The 24,253-nt window shown below is 33.1% G+C and overlaps 1 protein-coding gene across 7 annotated transcripts in view; it reads left to right on the top strand.

Moving 5' to 3' along the window:
- The window catches only part of LOC118204066 (regulator of G protein signaling loco-like), a 161,924-nt gene that overhangs the window by 20,895 nt on the left and 116,776 nt on the right, over positions 1 to 24,253 (top strand). For 6 of the 7 annotated variants that reach the window (XR_015038324.1, XM_085807046.1, XM_085807047.1 and 3 more), the window contains 2 exons: positions 7,148 to 7,291; positions 16,801 to 18,309. Coding sequence is in view for 6 of the 7 variants with exons in the window: in XM_085807046.1 (XP_085663172.1) it covers positions 16,839 to 18,309 (1,471 nt within the window). In the remaining variant the exon portion in view is untranslated. Of the gene's footprint in view, positions 1 to 1,168; positions 1,251 to 7,147; positions 7,292 to 16,800; positions 18,310 to 24,253 lie in introns of all 7 variants that reach the window. The other variant, XM_085807048.1, reaches the window with a different exon arrangement.

The following is a 24,253-nucleotide window of genomic DNA, read 5'->3' as shown; positions in this document are numbered from 1 at the left end:
TGAAATATGTTCATTTTACTATGCTTCGCCATATAATGTATAAAATCTAACTCAGGTTATAATGTAAAACATTTAATCTGGAATTACTAAGAAAGGATATCAGTTTCTTCTATTGAAGCGGTTTCTGAACTGTAAAGCTATCTATGTTTACTTCTTCAGTTTGATTCAGAGATTAAGATGAAATTTGACTACTGCACTTTAATTATTCTGTGAATTGTATCAGTTAAAAATAAAATTTTTAATGTAATAGATGATATAGAAATTTTTAAACCTTTATTTTTAATCAGGTATATCTATTTCAGTGTTTAACATTATTTACCATAGGTGAAAATTATTGCTGAACACCATAAGTGCTGAAACAAATGAACATAATTAAACAACCTAGGCAAAGTACCACCACTCCCATATACCGCAGTGCTTTGGAAGGGAAAGCCAGACTTTTGTTTATGTCTATAAAAGCCTATTCCCTTTCCTTTCAGTAAAATAAGAGAAAAGGTAAAATAATAAAAAAATTAGTAAAATGAATAGGTCATTCAGAAAATTAAGAAATGAAAAAAGAAATAACAAGTGCAGCTGGTGTGGAATATAATCTACTACTGGTACATGAATGCTCTGCATAGGAGGATACATAAATTGCTCTGCGTAGAAGGATACATAAATGTCCCTCATATTCTAAAGGCTATTGTTGTCATGTATGTTTGACATCTGTCTCCTTAAGTGAGTTCTCATTTGCCATTTACACACATTATTTTCCATATAGCATTTTGTCTCTATATGTGTCTTTATGTATATGTTGCAGTGCAGAAATTGAAGTACAAGTATAAAAAAATATATCAATAACAGTGAGAGGGATTGTAGATAATTTGGTTTGGAAGTAACATTGATGACATGTAGTAACACTGATAGCAGTCCTAAAAAATAGCGGGTGGTGGAAACCTCAGTAGTACAGGTACAAGAATAAAACAAAGCAAGAAGTACTGATAAAAAGTCTTAGATTATATAAGATAGTATTGCTTCTTGGGAATTCTTTTTTGAGAAGTGAACAATGAATATAAAAAGCAAAATTTTTAATATCTTATTCTAGAGAAACCCAGAATTGAGAAATCATTATATTCTCAAAAGATTCTTCTTTTAAATTTTTGAAAATTCATTTTATATCTTATTTTAGATGCAATTATGGCAATGATAAGGAGAAAGTGTGGTACTTTTGGATTATGTACACCCTCCACCATAAAGTTGATAATTCATTGGTGAGTAATTTTTTGCCAAGTTGATGTACAAAAGGCAGCAGTCATTTTCAAAATGGTGGTGCATTAAGAATTCCAAGAGTAGTCTAAAAATTCCAAGCGTAGTCAATCAATAAAATTAAAAAAAGTAAGAAACATCAGTAATAAAATTCTTTTTTTCAAGAAATCCTTCTTTTTTTAATGCTGCTGTTTTGCATGTGAATACAGCGATCTGCCTTTATTTAAAAAGCCACCAGAGAATTATACAAACTTGGCTCCGGACAACTTTCGCATCGTGCATCGGTCAAAACAGACATGTTCAACTTATATACCTAGATGCCACATAACTGTATTGGCGACATACTGCTTTTCCTCATGAATTCATTTTATGACTTTGTGATAGGAATGTGGATAATTAGGAAGTACCAGAAGTGTGGCAAACTTGTTATTAGATAATTTATATAATTTGGATTTATGTATTATCACGATCACCTTGGTAGATGTGCAGAATTTTTAGAATGTGCCAAAGTCTGACAGCCCTGCACATAACAATTTTTTAGGCAACCATGCTGATGACAAATCTTCAGTCAAGCAACATCACCATGTGCATTTGTGTTCTTTTTATTGTATTCCAAGTTCCAACATTTTTATTGACAAATCGTGATTTTTTTTTTTTTTGCCTTAAACACAATTTTAAAATATGTACTTTTGAAATTTGTTAGCAGTTGAAGAAACTATGGTAAAGCTCTTGCAGAAATGCAGAATTTTAGATGCTTACTCAATACCACAATTACTTTGTAGGTTTTTTTTTTTTTTTTTTTTTTTTTTTTTTAAGCAGATGAAAAGGTGAAAGTTGCTTATTGAGTGCAAGTTGATTGTTTTCACGAATTTATTTTATAAAATTTCCTATCCATATTTGTTGTAAATTGACAAACATTGTCAACATATGAAAAAGGAACATACTTTATTAATTTAAAATACCAAATTTTAATTATTAAATAAATATTACATGATACATTAAAAAACAAAACACATTTTTATGCAAATCTTTATGAATTTTTTGGTTCTATTTTTCTTCCCAAATACACAGCAATCTGTTTATACTTAAAAAAATCATCAAAGAATTGCAGAGATATGGCATCATGCAAACTCTGCTAACATCAACATCAAAATTTGTCTTGCGCTGTACTGCACAGGGAAATACAACAATTTTAATTATAATTCTCCTCAAAATATCTAATTAAATACAAAATTCGTGACATTACCCTATACGGAAGATAAGACAGTAAATAACACTCAGCCACATTCAAAATCAGTAAAGTCAATTAACACATGAAGAAGTGCTAGCTCAAGTCATAAAGAAAGCATTTAGATGTCATTTAAAATTAGTGCTTCATCTGAAACCAAAAATGAAACAAAGTTCAGCAGTAAACTGAAAATAAAGACTCTCTAAATCTGGGAAAATTATGAAGCAAAATTAGCATCCAAAATATCAAGACCCCAAAATCGGTCAAAACTACTTTGAGAGCATGTTATCTGATGACTTGGACTCTGAGAATAGGGAAATAGAAGAACTGGAATTACCCCAACATCTCTTTCCTCATCCAACTATGCAGCAGCATCAGTGGTGCAAGCATTCATCATGGCTATCTTAATTATTGTGGAACTGCCACAGTTTCTGCCATAATCTCTCAAACATGATAATATCAGTAACTTAATTGATGTCAACTATTTTGCTTGCTTAGCGGCGCAAGAATTGTTCTCAGAGTCTGATCAGAAAATTATGCTTTGGAGGCATTTGTTGGAAAGAAATGCGGATAGTGCTAATGGTTGTGTAAGCCTGCTAACTGCTCACAAGTATCCTTCAGATATCTTACAGCTGACAACTTGCCTGCAGGCAGTTGCTTTTCAGGTGAATATAAGCATGCTGATCAGTTTATTCATTGTACTTGTTTTCAGATGAAAAGCATCAAACAAAGCAAATTAAATGGTCTTGTGAAACATCTGCCTTCACTGTACATATTTTTTTATGATTTTCATGCACATAATCCTCTGTGGGGCAGGAGAGATACTAAAACCCTTATCACATACGATATTTGTTTGGAACAAAACGTTTCCCGGAACAAAACGTTTGGTGGAACAGTTCTGAGAAACGCTCTTTGGCGAAATAGGGTTACCATTTTCACTTGGTAAACAGGCTGAAAGCCAAACAAGAATCAGTTATCGCTCAGATTGGCGAAAGTGACGTTTCCTTTCAAGTGACGTTTGCTTCTTCATGTTGTTGTGTATCGCTCACACTCTTTTTGTTTTAAACTTATTGTTAGTAATGGAAGATAATAGAAAAGTGATTGCTGTCAAGTTAATCACTTTGATATCCACTCTGGCACTTCAAGTAACGAATAAACACACTTCTGGTTATAGCAATCAGTTACATCAGTAAAAGCCAAATTCTGTATACACTAAGAATAGTTTAAAACGTGTGCTGGATAAATCTATTTATCAGACATTACTTATGTGTATTTTCTGTTGTCTGTATTCCAATGAAAATTTGATGGCTCACTGGAAAATTTGTGACTTGGTGAAAGCATTTTCTTGACTAACCTTATGGCTCATAATTACTGTTCTCTCCATTCAAACAAATAAACAGACACACACACACACACACACAAAAAAAAAAGGAGACCTTCTATGACAAAAATCTATATGGCTGATATTTACATCATCGCAGCCAGCAGATACTATTCAGCAAAATAAAGATCAAATAAAGCATATGAATACATGAGCAATGAAACGTGCGAGTTGTTTACTGTCCCATAGAACACTCGGCAATATACCTAAAACACATTAATTATACCAACTCTAGAAATTAGGTGGTGCACATCATGAGTTTGTTTTATGTGATTACGGCAAAGAAGCCTCAAGGGATCCCTTTGTAGAAGATTTTTTAAAACTGGCTCATGTATTAGTTACAACTGGGGAAAACCAAGAAACGCCCATGTAGCCAGCCTGTTCGTAGCATTCTGAGACAGAACTACCAGTGTTCAATGACGCTTCGGCCACTAGTAGGCCTGTGCACTTAATTGGAAAGTACAATTCATTATGTAAACACACATGAAGGTGGTAATCAGTTGTGGAATTTTGAAGTAATCAAATGTTATAAATGCACAGCTGTTACATTTCTTATTATTTATTAGTCATGTTTATATTACGTAGATCATACATATGATACAATTATGAATTAACCCAATAACAAAATGTGTACACTTTTTAGTACTCAAATGCTCATCAGTTATTTTTCAACTGATTATTACATATCCATAATAATTTGCAAAGAACTGATGACTACAGTTGCTGCCAGTTACATGATCCTTATATGAATTAAAAATAACTTCAAATAAACTTTTGGCAATGTTCATTTTTGTATTTATACATACATATATATACACATCTAATAAGTCGTATATTTACATACAGATAGAGAAATGCAGTGGTTTAGAAGCTGTTAATATATATTTATTAGTATTAATGTAATGAATAAGATTTGTTTTTCATCATGCATAATAATAAATCCATAAGTTTCCAATGTTTCAGTATGTAGCATTTACAGTAAAAGTATAGTTTCTAATGTATTTATAATCCAAAAAGTATTTCATTAATAACATGAAAATAATAGACAAATTTAATGAGTATTCTCATTATTACATAAGCTATGCTTTTCTTTTTTATGCTATTTAAAATGTGTCACTGATTTTGCAATTAACAATTTAAAAGATAAGTAATTAGGAGAAAAGCTGTGCATATACAAAAGGATTTAAAAAAATTATTCAACTTAAATTTAAGAAATAAAATTCTATTGTATAAAAGTGATAATACACGATCAGCATGAAATATGACAAATTTGGCAAACTTTTGGCGACGAACAATTTGTAAACAAATCTGAACTGCAAGAACGTCGTAAAATACTGTCAACTCTGAAATTTCCACGATTATATATTTAATGAATATATTAACATTTTAAAAATGACTTGGGCAGTTATATTACAACAAAAGAGCAATAATTAAATCGTCCTCTATTTCCACCATCCATGACTTCACAGTGAGAGCCATCGCCATATTGAAAGTTACCCGTGATCCTTCAGAAGCAGAACTTTTGTCTGATTGGTTGAACGTTCGAGGAACATGTCTTCAGCCGGAACATTTTCGGAAATGTTTTAAAATGTTGCTCGAAGCCAGGACATGTTCCTTCTAGCTAGACGAAACATTTCTCGGAAGCCTCCCGCTTAAAGCAGTGCTACTAGAATTTCGTTTCTTGGAATTGTCCCGCATAGCCGCGCGTTCCTAGAAGTGATAGCCTCTTAACACATGTGGAAAAGCAAATAGAACGCCTAGAAGATCATTGTCATCATCATTTAGATCATCATTATTGTTAGCATAATGTTTTTGCTTTTTGGTCATGCAGATTTGATCTGTTGCTGATTAACCGATGAGGCGTCAGGGTATTGTTACAAAATGTCCAGGCACTGTAAGATGGCTTCCTCGCAAAGCAGTTTTAGGATTACCATAAAATGGCAAAATAAGGCAAAGTTACCACATTTGGCGAGAAATTGCCCATTTGGCGACAAAATTGGCGATATGCCATGGACGGATGGAGAACATTTTTTAACGAATTCTTTCTGGTTTAGCCCAGAATGTTCTCGAACACCAGCCGAAAGCTATATAAACCCTGCTGGTCCACAGTCAGTTAGAGTGCCTCGTCGAGAGGGCGAGTGTAGGTGCCTCGGCTAGCGAGCTGATTGTCAGTATCGAGTTGTCGTGTCTAGCGAGTCAATCCCTGTGGAGTCGATCGAGTTGACAGCCGGGCAGCGAGTGCCGAGTGGGTCATTGAGTTCATCGAAGGAGTCTCTTAGTGTATAGCAGTTAGTGCATCATCGAGAGAGCGTGTTGAGCTCCGGGAACAACTGAACCGAAGAGTCGGTGGTGGTGTATTTAATTATGGCAAAGCACACTAGGGCTATCTGCCTAAGGGAAGGGATGCCTTCGTGGAGGACTTTCTAAGGGAAACTGGCTCGTATACACGTTACACATGGGGAAAACCACAAAAACGCCCATTCAGCCAGCCCTTTCGCAGGATTCAAACCTCGGACCGAAGTACCAGTGTTTAGCGACTTTACTGCTCGGCCGCTGGTGGGCCCTGAAGAGTCGGGAGCAGTGCTCTGTGTGTCGTCGAGTGCATCGCGAGTTGTAGTGTGGAGTTAAGCCAACGTTGGAAGTTATGCCACATAACATTCTGAACTTGTCCTGAGGAATAATCTCTGAAATAAACTTACTATACTATGAAATAGACTTACTAGATTTGCTATTATCGTAAAATAAGTGAAGCAGGAAATTTTTCAAAAATGGCAGCAGCAATGGGATCACAAAGAAATGACGGGTTGCTGTGTGTGAAGCTGGAAAGTACCTTTATATCAAGTACTTTTTTATCATGGCATATACCTTTTATAGCTCCCCATATACCGTATTTGTATGCTTAGTGCATCATGACCAAGAAGATTTGTGCCATAAAATACCTGCACCACCAAGCCTTCTCAACAACATGTTCTGTTTTCCACATGCGAATATTTTATCCAGCTACTTGTGCAAGCTTTGAATTTAAAGCCCCTATCAATCACCTTTTAGCAGACTTAATTAATAGAAGGCACCTTATAATTGTCTTTTTAAATTTTCCTGTCAGTGGATTATTCTAGTGGCATTCTCAAGCTATGAAAGTATTTACATATCCAACTCAGTTTGTTCTTGTTATAAATAAGACGCTTCTGTAGCATGGTCTTATTGTGTTCAGGCAGTTTGTAAACAACTTTTGTACAATATCTTTGTAATTTTAAATTATTACATAAATTTCATATTACATTATTTTCTTTCAGAAAGACTAGGGAGTACTCGCTATTAAAAAAGTCCGAGATGAGGATCTGGGAAATAGTGAAAAGTTTTGTATCAGCTAAGATGTTTACTGTGGCCCAGATTTTCAGTGTGAAAATGTAATGTGTCAGCACCTGCATCGAACAGAGGTAAATTTTATTCATGTTATGTGTACTGAAAGTTTAAAAATTCTATATTTCTTAAATATTGTTTGTAATGTATGGATGTTGTTAGATTTCAGTTTGTATGTTTTACTGTTGTATATCAGCATAATTTCTTATTTGTATTTTAATTCATAAAATTTAAACTATAGTTGCCAACATAGACTTTATTTTTAAGCTGTTTTAAAATTTGTATATGTAAGTAATGACATATGAGAAATCTTATGAATGAAATTAAAATTGAACACTAAATTTTTCTTAAAATAAATTAGAAGTGTTGAGTTCAGAAATAAATGAGTTTATTGTTGGACAAGTTTCATTGGAAGGGAGATAAAATAACAGAAAAAATATTGCAGTTTACCCAAAAGGGCAAGGGTTTCAAATTACATTATGGAAAAAAGTACAACCCTATTGCAAGAATATAAAATGTGATATGGATCTGCATTAAAAATTACGTACAGATTTTATGTGCACAGTTGTTGTTTCAGTTATTTCTTCTGTATATTGTACATGGCCAGATTTTGGCTCAGCCAAATGGGTCCAGATTTAAGGTAGTAAATTTGTAAAACTTTTTTTTTGAAGAATTTTTCTAAATTTTAAATATTTTAGTGATATGGAAATGATGAAAGAAACAAAATAAATAATGCAAGATGCCAATTTAAAGCAGTGTAGCTATATGCAAACATCAGAGAAACTTCACCATTAGCAAAACAGCTTTATGTAAGGTGCATTTACATTGATTCATCAGGGGAAATTAGGGGCGACTAGGTCTTTGTAGTTGCTATCTAGTTAATTATTTTACAGCTAGAAATATTTCAGGAGAGAAAATGTCTACAAGTCATCTGTATAGATGAATTTCTTTTTTGCAGAGTTCTGCAGTGCTGTATGTGATACTGACAACTGATCACTGATAGTTCTGTGCAGTGCTGTACTGCACCTACTTCTACTATCTATCCATGATTCGCAAGTGTTTCCCAGTCATTGCCAAATTAAAAACCTGCCAGTGATAAGTTATTAAAGTGTTTCTTTTTTTAAAACTTTATTTTGTGAATTAATAGTATTTTTTAAAGTTTGTTATTTAGAATCTTAAATGGAGCTAAGTATTCTACGCCAATGAAAGAAAATAAAAAGGGAAAAAGTGAGTTTTGTAATCCATTTTTCAAAAATGAAACTGTCAAAAGTCGTTAATTCGGACACCCATAATCCGGAATGATCTATAATCCGGACCTCAAAGCTACAAACTTTCTGCGCGTGCGTCGCGTTGACGCATGCGCGTAAAACCTTTACGGCTACAAATTTTAGTGTGCGCGTGAGCAAAATACGTTTACAAATGCGCGTTTAATGTATAACAGATGGTATAAGCTAAGCTCTAATTATCTATTTCAGTTAATGTTGCAGATTGCGTTGTTCCTTAATCTTCGAATTGGATCCGGCTTATTATTTTTTGCAGACTGTTAGAGCAATTTTATAAAAGTAAGCTTGAACTTTCGATTATGTCAAATAGAATTTCCGATTTATATTTACTAATATGTACGGATCTACAAAGCAAAAGTATGTTTTGGAGTCCATTAAACAAAAAGTGGAATTGCTGCAAAAAATGGATAAAGGCATATCCTTTGTTTATCTAAACTTTGTTTATCTTTAACGCCGCGCACAATGTTGTTGAATGCAATGAAGTTGATCTGTCAGCACTATCCTTATCTTCAGGGCGGATGTTTTTATTTTATTTGGCTTATAATTGCTTACTAAATGTAGTATTTAATTTCGATATACTCCGTCTTTGATATAATTTAAATCAAATGCCTCGTCATTATAATTTGCTTCCGATAGCGAAGAAAGTGACAGAGGTTATTGAAAACGAAAGAATTTTGATTGACAAATTAGTCGGTATTCTCGACACAGCAATTATAGGGCTTGAACAGCAGAACTTTGTAACTGAACAAGAAATTACGTATGTTTATAGAATTAAAGAGAATGTATTATCACATAAAAAACAAAGCAACTTAAACAACTTACATTGAAAGAAATGTTTAATAAAGTAAACAAATAAATATTAAGCTTTTTTTTTTTTTTTGTAAATTTTGATACACTTTAGATCATAATTGTTCTTTATTTCGTAAATTACGGTTTCATATTTTTAATTTTATAATTTCTTCATGCCATTTATCAGATTTAAACTGATGATCTATAATCCGGAAAAATCGATAATCCGGAATTGCCGAAGTCCCAACGAGTCCGGATTAACGACTTTTGACTGTACTTGCACTGGAGGAATCTCAGGTTGTGCCATGGAAGGAAATTTAGTAGCTGTAAAATATATATATGAACGTTACATGAATGACAGCAGAAGATTTGATAAAAGTGAAAAATCTTATTCAGATGCTTGGCTGCCCAGGGCCCCCACCAGTGGCCAAATATTGTTACTGAACATGGGTAGTTCAGAGTGGGGTTCGAATCTGTATTAATTCATAGTGCTTAAAGAATTTATGAATTTAATATTAGTGAACTAATTATTAATGCATTTAATATATTATCATTTAAACACAATTTTCTATGGAATGCGCTAAATTTCTTATAAAGCTAGTTAAAAGGATTGTACAGCTAAAAGGCCAGTGATCTTCTTTCCCAGGTTCCTACACGCTTGGGTCATAGGTTGGCAGATAGCTGCGTCTCCCACTTTCCTGAATTTCTAAACTGTACACTTGTTTTGCTTGTTGAAGGCAAGAAAGTTTCGGTTTTGTCTGAACTGTGCAAAACGTTTTGATTTGTTTATCAAATAGAGAGGGGAGCATATTTTTGAAAGGGAAGTGAATCAAAATTCTTGATATGACACTTTGAGGGATATTCAAATCTTGGGCAATTTCCATTTGTGTTTGACCTCCCTCGATTCTACAAATGAATTATTCACCATGTTTGACCTTCTCTTAAATGATTTCTTTCAGCCATAACTATTGAACACTGATCACGCTTAGAAACCACATTCACTTAAAAGACTCTACAAACTGGAATTCCGATATGCATCCATTGTCAATCACTGAATTTGCATATTTCCAGGGCTAACATATGCACGAAAGTACAATTTTGTGTTCAATTGTATTTAATTAACATAAATATTACAGCATTGGGCATTGTTTGCAATATTTAACTTAATTAGCATATTTTTCTCATTATCCTTTAAATTTAATGACCATTGTAGCAATGTATTACAAAATATAGTTGGATTTGTGTATTTTTGGTATTTATGTCAAATTAGCTGTTCATTTTTCAACGTTATATGCTTCAGTTTTTTTTTGTTATATTCTTTTCATTTTTAGTAATTTAAATTCATTATTGAAAACACATCCTCTTTTTTTGAACAAAACTGAAATCAGCATTTGCTTGAATTCTAAATTGATTCATTAAAAAATAACACTTAGAAAAGAAGCAGCTATAATAAAATAGCTAATTTCTTGCAATAAGCACAAGTAAATAAGCAAAAAAGTAATCAAAGGAAACTATCTGTCAGGCTCCGTGTTCTCTTCGAACTCTTTTCTTTTGGTCGGCTTAGGTTAAAAAAAAAAAAAAAAAGTTTATGCTAAAATTAAGTTGCCTGGTGTATATATATGTATATATATTTTCACCTAAATGTAAACTTTTTTAAAGGCGGGCAAGGTACTAAAATCTAAGTATAAGGTGACATTGGATTAGATTTTTAATTCTACGTTATGCCTTTATTTGGTGATAGGAAAGCACACAATGTGACTGTATGTTTGTTCTTTCAAGATTATACATGTGAAATTAACAAACCATATGCTAATGGGATGTTAAAAAGAAAAATTTGATTTTTGAGATTTTAAAAGAATATGGGAGTCAAGGAAAATAAATTTGATAAAATATTAGAAGAAATCTATCTCACATTAAATGAAAAGGCTGACTAATCAAGTAGCACTTTTGATGTTTCATAGATGTTTTGATAAATATTCAATCTCGAAAAAACCAGTCTGAAGTTATATGCCATGGGATTGTAAAGAAAGGTTGCAAAATTATAGTCTAAGACAAACAAAACAAAACAAACAAGCAAACAAACAAACAAACAAAAAAAAAAAAAAAAAAAAAAAAAAAAACTAATTGTGTGTCTAAAATAAATATAGGCTAGTTAAAATTTTGAACCTTTTTATATATATATATATATATATATATATATTGGGAGAAAGCTTTATAAAGAAAGTCTAGTGATTAAAAAAAATTGGAGAAACTGGCTCTCATTTATGTTACTGGTGGGAGAAATCCATGAAAATTCCTATACATCAGTTCATTTCAGTGAGTGCATCCAAGTGCATGTGTTAACCAGTTTACCAGTTTTATTGCTTGACTGCTGGTAGGCATGCATCTCTGAAACTTGTAATTCATTTCAGTTTGCTAATTAAAGCTTTTTCAACTGTACCTCGTCTGTATCCTCGTAATTGGTCTTGTGGTTAGTGCTGCTGGCTACTGTTTCATTAGGCTTGAGTTCGAGTCCTAGAGAAGATATGGATGTTTGAAAGTGTATAATATCAGTGCAGCATGGGGATACTCAAAATGCTGATATTGCTCAAATTGAGTTGAAATTGTTTTCAAGTGGTTAATGATAAGGGAAGAGGCGTGAAAGATCCCGGACTGCCTCCTGGTATGTTCTTATTCAAAACAGAGTGCAGCAAGACTACATCTACACAATTATTGGTGAAATTTCTTTTGTCCTGTCCCACTTATATCTCATCTGTGCTGTATGCTCAGTCCATAGTTACCAGTTTTATTGCTTAGCTGCTGGTGGGCAAGCATCTCTGAAACTTGTAATTCATTTCAGTTTGCTAATTAAAGCTGTTTTAAAGTAGATGACTGCTTTCATCTTTTTGTTTTTTCAACTATACCTTGTCTGTATCCTCATAATTGGTCTCGTGGTTAGTGCTGCTGGCTGCTGTGTCATTAGGCTTGAGTTTGAATCCTGGAGAAGATATGGATGTTTGTAAGCGTATAATGTCAGTACAGCATGGGGATACTCAAAATGCTGATATTGCTCAAATTGAGCTGAAATTGTTATCAAGTTGTTAATGATAAGGGAAGAGGGGTGGAAGACCCTGGACTGCTTTTAAAAAGCTTTATTTATCATTTAAAGTAGAAATGAAACATATATGAAACATCTTTCAGAATCTATAGTCTAGCCTAATTTTCCATAGGTTTAAATTTCCATCAGCTTTTGTCATTCTTTCATTTTAAGTTATTGTTTGTGCATTTTAAACCTAAAATAAGTATCTTTCACTTTTTATTTATTTGTGTGTTTTAGAATTTTGGCACGTGAGTTAGTCAGCCTGGCAACAAATTCTTAATTTTCTTAATTGCATTTTTAAAATTTAAAAAGTTGCCATTTGGTAGTGTAATTGTAACTTTTTTTTTTTTTTAAATTTTGGCTTTAAGGCTTTATGGGCTTTAAAGTTGCTTGTAAAAGCTGTATATGAATAAATTACTGAATTAATATGTACAAAAAATAGTGCATACTGTATACAAGCTAACAAACCTGCATGATGTGATACTGCATCTATGAGTTAGCTTGTCTAATTTCTAATTGTTTAACATTTTTATTCAGTTCTGTGAATCTGTACATACTCATGATCATGTTTCCAAAGTGAATTAAAATTTGATTCTCAAACATGCGTTGCACCCTTTCTGATGTGATCATCTAATTAATTTTAACTTTCCTTTTTGGCTGAAAAATGCCACTCCGTGTATATTAGACATTGTGAGAATTTTAGTTTAAAACTAATTAAAAAAAATTGTCATTTCTGAACTCTGTATAAAATTGGTTTTTTGATTTAGTTCTTAGAATTAAAAGACTATATGTATAAATTTTTCTAGATATTACTTCAATACAAAGATATTATTACAGTATGATACTTTGATACTATTACCTCATTTGTTATTGCATATACATTGTTCACCAGATATTAAAGTTATATTCAAATCTGATATAGACAAGTTTTTGCAACTATATCTTGTTTGATTTGGTTTATTTGACTCTGGCAAAGTGTACAAGAGATATCTGCCTAAGAGGAGGAATATCTTCATGAAAGACCTTTGTAATAGCTTATCTCCACATTACACAAGGTGAAAACCAGGGAAACATTTATGCAGCAAGCCTGTTTCCTGGGATTCCAGCCCTGATCAAATTAACAATGTTAGTAATTTTACTGCTTAGCCACTTGTGGGCCCTCAGTATCTTGTTCGCAACCCGAAGTCTACCTATGTGTTAGTGTTTCAAATGGCTATATATACAAAATATGAGAAAAAATATGGAATGTGTTATTATTATTATTATTATTAAACAAATGCTGGGCACTTGCTCATAATGGCATTGGCCATTACTAAGGCCAGAAGCGGTGCCCATTTTTATTGTGGAGGCACTTAATAGGTGGCCACCGTTACCTCCTATGAAGGGACAGACAATTTTACATCATTGCATACTCCAGGATTCGAGCTTGAGCCCTTTGGTAGCGCAGTCGGGCTTCCCTAACCACTATACCGTCTGCGCAGCATTATTTTTTATGTAAAATTACATTTTTTCATTTTTTAGCAGTCTTAAAGATAGTTGAATCCATTTCATTGAGCATACCTGCCAACTTTTACGAATTTTTTGTAATTTTTATGAAAATGCGTTTGTTTTTACGATTTTACGATCGTAATCCATTTTTTACCTTTATCAAGTGTTTTTAGTGATTTTTGTTGAAATTTTAGAATTTTTTGCAAATTGCATCGTGTTTTACCGCCAACTACCGACTACTTCGAATCCAGTAACCTGCGGTTTCTCCCAACTCGCCGCTTAACCAGCCAATCCAATGCGCTGAACTTGTTTCTCCCACTCTTTTCTTTGTGGGCGCCAGATTATTTTTTTCGTGTTCGCTTCAGCAGCAAGGGAATTACTCAGCTCGGACTCAGTGAGCATAGATTGTCGCATTCTGTTTTTTTTGTTTGTTTTGTTTTGTTTGCACGTGCTACGAATTTTCTTAATACGTCGCTGTTACGAAATGAGTTAAAAAAAACCGTATTCTCAATATTTCCGGCCTGCCTACAAAGCCGAATTTCCAACAATTAAAGAATCCTTCAAAGGAAATAACTATGCATTTTGCAACGTGTGCGTGTGTGACTTCATAATAAGTCACGGTGGAAGAATCGATATTGTGAAGCATGTTAAGTGCATGAAGTTAATGCTTCGGCTTCGACAACGTCAAAGAAAGTGGATGATTTGTTTTCAAATTTGGCTACGAATTCGGATGCCGATGTCATTTTGGCAGAGTGTTTGTTTACTGCATTCCTCATTGAACATATTAGAAGACTCCTCAAAGGTCAACTTTGTTAAAGAAGTTGAAGGGAAGAAGAAACAGTCTTCTATTAGCCGGGAGGAAAGGATTTTCTATCTTCTTTCTTCGGATTTGAACAAAGCATATTGTAGTTTTGTGTTAAGTACCATTAAGATTTTTGAAAGTGTAAATACGCTTCTACAATCAGCTTCGCCAAAATCTCCCCTGCTTATCCAAATTCTTAATGATCTTTTGAAAGAACTTTATAGTAAGTTTGTAAAACCGTCCGTTGTGAAAAACAGTGTGTTGATTCGTGTTGCCTATAAGAGTTTAGCAAATCAAAAGGATGACAGTGATCTTATAATTTGAAATCAAACCAGGAAACTTGTAAATTCTTTGAAAGATCATGAGAAAAAAGAATTTTTTCAATGTGTTAGAAAGTACTTTTCCTCAGCCTGTGATTACATTGTAAGGAAGTTTCCTTTGCAAAATGAAGTTCTTTTAAATGCTGAAGTGGCAAATTTGAAACAAATTGAAAATTCATCTTTTGTAAAGATTCGTTTTTTTTTTATTGATAAATTTCCATTTTTGTTAACAATTAAAGAAAATAAATGCCATAATGATGCTTTAGGTGTACTACAGAACCAATTTTCTGCTGCACAGTTTGAAGACTTTGCCAGTTCTGGAGAAGATAGACTTGATGTCCTCGTTGGTACCTTAAAAAGAATAAAAAGAGCTGATGGAACACCAAAATATGATACACTAGCAAGAGTTTTATGTGCTATTGTCGTAATTCCACACAGTAATGCTGAGTGCGAGAGAGTCTTCAGTGTTGTGAAGAAAAACAAAACTATATTTCGTTCTTCAATTTCACCAAAAACTCTAGAATACATTTTAATTGCTAAATATTATGAGGAAACTAATTGTTATGACAGGAAATTTTTTAAAGAATTTTTGGCTAAAGCCAAAAAATGCACTCTAAATTCATTGCAATAATTTTTTGTGTAGCATTAAGTTCTTGTTTTATGTTTCCTAATAAATTTTTTAGTTACTACTTAATTGAGATTTACTAATGTAAGCACAATTTTCTTTTTTCTATTTGTATAAATTGTTATTTTTTTAATATCAAAGCATGATATTAATTCTTCATGTTCTTCTGAATTTTAATCTTTAGAGGTTGGCAGGTATGCATTGAGACAATTTTTTAATGGTTTTCTGCCGTTATTTATAATATAGTGAAAAGTGTTAATTTCTATCAGTTGTTACAAAGCTTCCAGCATAGGAAAACCAGTCATAGCTATCAGGTTAACATGTTTTAGATACTGAAGAAAATCATGATGTAGACAGCTAATTGGTTGATTAATGCAGAACCGGGAGCTTTTACCAAGTGAGAGTAAAAAAATATATACTTTTCTGTCGATGGTTAATGTGGTGAAAAGTTCTTCAGATTTATTGGTTGAAAAAATAGTTCTTTATGTTGTAAGCCCTTTCAATAGAATCAGCTGAGTATTGTTTTAACAGTATGTTTGCACAGTTTTAAAATAACTAGTAGTAATTCTTAACATGAAATACTTTATTGCTTGGAAAAATATTTTTTTGTAAATATGAGGTTTCTGTACAGTACCAAATCCGTAATCCAGACTCATCGTGACTTTGGCGATTCCGGATTAAGAGTTTTTCCGGATTATAGGTCATCAATTTAAATCTGGTAAGATGGCATGCAGAAATTGTGCAATTAAAAATATGAAACCGTAATTTATGAAATAAAGAGCAATTATGATCTAAAGGGTATCAAAATTTACCAAAAAAAAAAAAAAAAAAAAAAAAAAAAAGCTTAATATTTATTTGTTTACTTTATTAAACATTTCTTTCAAGTAAGTTGTTTAAGTTGCTTCGTTTTTTGTGCTAAATGTGCATGCGTAAACATTAAACACGTATGCGTAGCATTAAACGTGCATGCGTTAAACATACAAAAAAAAAAAGCTTGTGGCTTTGAGGTCCAGATTATAGATTATTCCGGATAATAGACGTCCGGATTACAGACTTTGTACTGTATTATTTAACATTTTTGAGTTTTTATGATTATGGTTCTTTTGCTTTTAAAGTTCAATTAAGTAGTTTTTTAGATACTGAATTTTTATTGAGACTGTTTTTCTTTTTGCTAAATTATTTTTTATTTGACTTTTGTAGGCCATCTTAAGTGCAGCATTTAAGTGCTGTTGTTGAAAATGCATCAGCATAGACGGCGGAAAAAGAGACCAAGTTATGGTGTAAGAACTGTGGAAATATCCAGAGGAAAAAATGGGTTTGGATTCACTATTTCTGGTCAAGCTCCTTGTATTCTCAGTTGCATTATAACAGGTAGTCCTGCAGAAAAAGCTGGCCTTCGACCTGGGGATTTTTTAATTGCTGTTAATGGACAGAATGTATCAAAGGCACCTCATGATGATGTTGTTAGACTTATAGGCAATTCAAATGGAGTTTTAAAGCTTCAGATTGCTGAAAACTATTATTCAGATTCTTCTGAGGAAGAATTTATATCTATTGTGAAACTGCGGCCAAAGTATCCTAATAAAGTTCGTAATAGGCAACATCAGAGCAGTGTTTCTCGGGCTGAAAAAGTTGTTCAAGACTTGCAGACTGGTGCTTTGTTTGTTGACCATATTCATGGTAGTAGTGTTGTTGAAATTTCTCAAAAACAGCGTAATTCTAAAGGCCAGTCTGTGGGTTTAGCTGCATCCAGCCGATCAAATAAACTGTTATTAGATTTGATTTTACAGCAGAGGATTCAAGATGCTAGTAACAGACATTCTTTGCAGAATATTCCTCTTCAGCAGACTACATGTGTCCCTTCAGTTTCTTCATCTGAGAAAATAAAGCAAGTGTGCCCTAAAAAGAAAGAAAACAAAGTAATAAAATCTCGTAGTCATCCTGAGCACTTAAATACTTCTGCTTCTGCTGATGAAGTATTTCATTCAATATTTACAGAACAAGATTTGAATAATATATTATACCCTGCTCTGTTTTCATCCCAGAATAATGAAGAACAGAAAGGTAATGAAGAACAAGCTGTTTTAAAAGCTGTTGTTGGTTATCTAGGGACAATAGAAATGCCAAAAGAACCACAGCTTCCTAATTCAAGGCTACAAACAATTCGTAACTGTATTCGTCGACTGCGTGTTGAAAAAAAGGTCCATACTCTTGTATTAATGTCAGTGTTTCCTGAAAGTATTATTCTTATCAATCCTCAAGGTGTCACTTTAGCTGAATTTTCTGCTGATAAAATAACTTTCAGTGGAGTTTATAGTGATGATAAGAAATTTTTTGGTCTTGTTACAAATCATGGTATTAGTAGTGATGAACTTAGTGAGGGAAGTCAAGAAGACCCTGGCTCTGTCAGCAGTTCTTGCCATGTATTTATGGTTGATCCTAAGTTAACACCCCATCATCAACACATGAAAAGAGCCAAAGCTTTTCACATAACTTGTACATCTGATCCTGTTACTAATAAATGTAAAGAGTTCCCTGAGTCTGCTGATAGTATTCTACAAGCTGTTGTTGGTCTATATAGAAGTAAATTGGGTTTCAATAATGAATTTGTGCATGGCTTAGAATTTCATGTGAATATGTCCCCTCAGCCTAGCAATACTAGCAGCAATAGTAGCAACAGTGATAGTGGAATTGGATTTCGTGATGAAGGTAAGTGTATTAGAATTTATTGTTAAAAAACTGTGGCATTATAATCTCATTAAAGTTTTTACACATAGAGAAATAATCTGTATTTTTCATTATAATGTTACAACACATTGATTGATTATTCTTCTGTGTCTCCATTACTTATTCGTATCATTTGACATTTTAAGTAATGCCTTTTTATAAATATCTTAAATGTGAATAAACATTGATATTCAGTTACAAGGAAACAGATTTTAAAGGGAAAATATATTGCTTGGAAGTTTGTGTCAGTAAACATTGTTTGAAGGAACATGTATAGTGATATGATACATGTCTTTATTCCTCAATATTATGTACCTGTTGTTGTCTGTCATATAGGCTGAAGATCCCATCTTCGAGTTCGAGTGTAAAAAAACTATTGAAGGAGATTTCTGATTTTTTAAAAAAACTTTCAGTCATTTGGTGAAATTTTGTAAAGATTTCCAAAGTTTATAGTCTGAGATAACTATGTATGAAGAATATGTCTGAAGTTTACAGAACTGGTTTGCTTAGACCATCGGTCCAGGTGAACTTGTTCAGGTGCTCGTGCTACAGGAGTGGAAAATTCTTATTTTCTTTCAAAATATTTTCTGCTTTTAATTTGGCAAATAAAATTCCCAATATTTAGAGCTCAAATCTGTTTGCTATTCCTTTTCATTTGATTGAACTTAATAAAAAAGTGTCCTGTAAATGTTGCGACAAACTTCTGGGGCAGGTAGGGCACACCATAAGGATTAAAAATTGCATAGGAACCCATGGTCGGAAATGTCAGGGGTTAGTGGTAGCAGAGGTAGAAGATGGGAAAGGAAACAACAGAGTGATTAATTTGAAACATTTATTGGACATGAATACAAATGGTGTACCACAGCTTGAATGTTATAACAGATGCTCGAAGTTTGCACATCAGATGCCACCTAACACCAACAGACCATTGATTGTCAGACATGTTCAAACACCGAGATTTTCTTTGATTGTAGCAGCTGCGCAGGTGAGTCTTACCACGGGATCCATTTCAGACAGAACAGGATCGTGACACATGACACTTTGACGGCTTCCCTAAAAAAGAAATCAGAGCTCTATAAATCCGGTGATTGTGGGGGGCCGGTTCACGCCCAATCCATCGATGCTGGAATGATCTGTTCAAATGGCTACAAACATTCAGTCCAAAATGAGCAGGCACCCCATCATGTTGGAACCACATGTTGCGCCTAACATATGGTGGAACATCGTTCAGATAATTCAAGAAATTCAACCTGGAAGGTAAAAGGTACGGCTCGACTACGCAGTCGCTGACCAAACCCGCCCACATATTACCCGTATTGTTGTGGGGTTTTTGTTGACCCCACAAATGTTAATTGTGGTGATTGAATATGCCATCCCTATTGAATATGGCCTCATCCGTGAACAAGACATAAGATGAGAAATTAACATTGCAGCGTTTTCTTGCAGAAACCACTGTGCGTAACACACACGTTCGGATTATTCATTGGAGAGCACTAATTGAACCCTTTGGAGACGAAAGGCATGGAAGGACTCCGAGTTCAAGACACATTGGACCAGTGTGTACGACAAGCGTGTCTTGAATGTGAATAATACAAGACATTCTTAATTTAGAGGCAATGGCAGGTATGCTGGTTCTTTGATTATTCTCCACCATTTCCAACACACTTTCTTCCCTAACGACCGAGCGATCGATCATGGCCTGCCCTCACTTGTCCTGCCACTTCTTAACGACCCATAGTCATACAGATTTTGATGCAGGCGTGCAAATGAACTGTGGTGTGGTTGATGTCTGCCGGGGAAGCATTCCCTATAAATGCATGCAGCAGCTCATCCATTACCCTCAGCTATTCCATACATTAAGTTCATGTCTGTAAGCTTTCCGTTCGTATAGTGTTCCATGCTCTTCCTATGGTGCCTACCGCTTGTATGAGGCAATCCTCGCTTTCCACTAGCACTCTCCTGTGCAACAACCTCTGGCGGTGTACATTGACGTTTCTGAGCATGGGTTCCTATGCAATTCTTAATCGTTATGATATGTCCTACTTTCCCCAGAAGTTTGTCGCAACATTTATGAGACACTCTGTATATACAAATGAATTTGCTATAAGTATAGTGTAATAAACACCTGTAAATTAAAATTTTGACTTATTTTAATACTGACAACTTTCATGAAGAGAAATTCCTAAAAAATTTAGCAGTACAGTTTTATTAGTAATTTAAGCATAATTAAATTCTTTTAAAAATTTGTTCATATTGTTAAATATGTTAATAGTAAAATTAATGTCAGCTGTTGTTCTGTAAGTATTGAGGGTATCTTCTGATATTTCATAATTCTAAATGCGGAAGAAAAGATGCAGAGTTATTTTTTACGTCTTTACTATGAAGTGATAAGCACAGCAAAGTGATTAAATGAAAATAAATTGTTTGAACCTACAATTATTTTTCAAGCTGAATATTCTCCATACTTTTTTTTTTTTTTAGGAATGGTAGATTCCTTCTTATTCTGGCGGCTTCATTTATAAATGGCCTCCCTATTAACCAGCTATGTTTTTGTCAACATTTTTTCCCCCATATATCAAATTTATACTGCCATTTATGGGAGACATGCAGTATATTATACTGAGAGACAGTTTATTGCTTCATGTTGAAAGTAAGTTTAAATAAAAAAAAGCACTCACACCCTCCCAATGGAAAAGTCTTAGAAACTTTAGGATATTCTCAGATTGTAAAAATTAAATATTAAGAAATGAAAATACAAAAATGTAAAAATTTTGGGAGAGGGGGAACTGCAATCTTTGCATTTAAATTTTAGTTTAAGGCATGAACTAGCTTAAGCTAACTAGTTATGATAGGGCTGTTAGTTTAAGAATTTATCCCTAGAAATTTAAGATACAGGGAAAATTCTGTATTTAAAACAATCAGTTCAAAATACATGTGCAGTGTGATAAGAGCATTATTCTGTCATAAGTTGTTGCTACCCGGAAGCTTAAATAAAACCCACCACGTTTAATGAAGAAATGATACTTACGTATTATCCCATTGACTGTGAAAATGTTGCCAAGCAGCCTGATATAGTGCAGATGAATATACATATATAGATATCTCTCTCTATATATTATACATATATTGTATGATCTTAAATTCATTTAGTGCGAAAACAAGTTACTACTACTTGCGCAATTGCTGCAAAGTAAGTTAATAATAATTTATTTCCTAAACAATATTGATAAATTGATTATATTATCTCCTAAGTTTAATTAAAGTAGGATTATTTTAAAAGAGTGAATCCATACTAGTAAGTTATATTTTGAAAGATGTTTTGAAGTTACTTGAAAGTAAAATGTTAATAATGTTTTAACGGGGACTGGAATAAAATCATTATGAAGAACAAAATTTCAATTGTAAAAGGAAAAATTAAATTAAATGCATGTAATCATTATCATTGATCGGAAATTAGTTGACTTTTCAAGGGGAACAAACCAACTTCCATTCAACGAACAATAATTAATAAATAAATACGTAAATACGAAGGTGTTTCGTCTTTACTCGAGTAATAAGGTTAAGCCAAACTGGCAGTTCTAGTCAGGCCATATCTTTCCACGAATAGAAGGGATTATGAACCAATGCTGGAACCCAATCAAATTTGTTTTATTTTTTAAAAAAAGGAATCTGTTATTGCTATTTTTAATATGTATTTTCTCACATTTAAGGAATATTATTATTTTCGTTTTATTTTTAAAATAAAACAAATATCTGCATTATTTCTTCATTTAAATTCGATAAAAATCTGTTTTCAATGATAATTTGTAAGAAACACAATTGTTCATGCTGCCATCTAGTGACTAAAATGAAATTTAAAAGATGTCGGACTTAAAACTTTAAAATAAGTTTTGTTCTCATTTTAATCTTTTTGATATTTTTTTTTTTTTTTTTTTAGGATGTGCTTAAAATGATACTGTGGAACTACTCTGATATGCGCCCTCAAGTCGCCAAATTTCTCGCCAAACATTTTTGGCGAGAAACTCCTTGCTGCCATATTGTTATCTAAATTTTTTGTCTACATTTCGAATTTTAAGCCTAAAATGTCTCCAAAAACACAGTTTTCGCGAATGCAAAAACCACGTTTTGAACACGCAATTTAAGCTGAAAATCCAAAACAAAAACAAAAAATTTAGATAGCAAAACCGTGAAGTTTCTAACCAAAATTATTTGACAAGAGTCCATGTACACAGCGATATGTTTTAACTTAAAAAACATCTACGAATGGCACAATCTAGGCAACGAACGAATCTACGAACTACGCACACCTCGCTTTAATAAATTAACATAACAACAATAAATTTCAAAGAATACCATGTACACAGCATCCTGTTTAAACTTAAAACAACATCTACGAATTGCACAATTTAGGCAACAAACGAATATACGAACTACACACAACTCACTTTAATAAATTTCAAAGAATACCATGTACACAGCATCCTGTTTCAACTTTAAAAAAACATCTACAAATTGCACAATTTAGGCAACAAACGAATCTATGAACTACGCACACCTCACTTTAATAAATTAACATAAAAACAATAAATTTCAAAGAATACCATGTATACAGCGTTCTGTTTCAACTTTAAAAAACATTTACGAATTGTACAATTTAGACGGTACGCACTAATCAACAAAATAACTAAAATAAATATCAAACAATTCAAAAAAACAACAATAATCACAGAAATTTATTCTAAAAAAACAATGAACATAACATTCTACAAAATAAGAACAAGAATAAAATAAAAAGCACTTACCATTAATGCTTTTTCAAACAGCAGAAATGCCAATTTCATCCCGCCTTTAACATGCTGCCACGTAATCACTATCATATTTATATGACAGCCAGACACACTATCCAGAAAATTCATACTATGGTTCACAAATAAATAAAATAACAAATAATCACAAATCCCTACTTCTATCACGCACAGTCACTAAAAATAATCTCCCATACCCTCTTTCCACACCTCCAAATACCCATTGCCCCTCAACAGGATGGCCACGGTGATATTTCCTTTTGCCGAACTTCAGTTCAACAACTTTCACCATTATATCTTAACCTCCTAGCTTCTCAGACACAAAGCATGACGCGAACCAACAAACTCCAGCGAAAGATTTTTCAACGTCAACAGGGTTGCCAAGCAACATGTAATCGCGCCAAAAACCAGCGCAGAACACATATCGCCACATTTGGTGAAATTAGGGCGTATATCAGAGTTGTACCGATACTGTTATAATTCAGTATTCTTAAGAATATCTTAAAATTCCATTTAAAAAAAGTTTCAAATTAGACTGTGTTTTATAAATATTTTAATCTTTTTTTTATTTTTGTTTTTATTTTTATTCAGAAATAACATAAAATTTAATATCGTAAATTTGTGAATTTTGAGGATGTCTTAAAATGTTGTAAAAAGGGTGATATGTTTATCAGTAAGCAGCATATGTCATACACTATGGGAAACAATCACTGCTTTTATCAACACCTGTTTATAAAAAATGTCCCTGTCTCATAGTGCATGGCATGCTGCTGATCTAGCTGATGAAGTGTTTGGGTACTGAATACATATTGAAATAATTTCATGTGCATTGAGAATACCTTATTGTGATGCATTTATGAAAAGTATTTTTTGAAAGTGTTGAACCAGTTTACTATTAACTGAACATTTAATCCTCCAAGTGGTGCAGTATTTTAGATCCATCATAAATACTGGTATTTAAACAGCATTTATTAATTTAGTTTGTATAATTACAGTCAAAAGTTTTTAATCTGGACGTCCATAAACCGGAATGATCTATAATCTGGACCTCAAAGCTACAAATTTTCTGCGCATGCATCAACGCATAATGCATTAACGCATACGTATAATACCTTTACGCA

The sequence above is a fragment of the Stegodyphus dumicola genome, chromosome X1, assembly GCF_044657685.1.
Source record: "Stegodyphus dumicola isolate Sdum_Otavi_A_Nest chromosome X1, ASM4465768v1".
Taxonomy (NCBI): domain Eukaryota; kingdom Metazoa; phylum Arthropoda; class Arachnida; order Araneae; family Eresidae; genus Stegodyphus; species Stegodyphus dumicola.
Note: the sequence above shows the minus strand (reverse complement) of the source record. Positions and strands in the feature narration are given on the sequence as shown.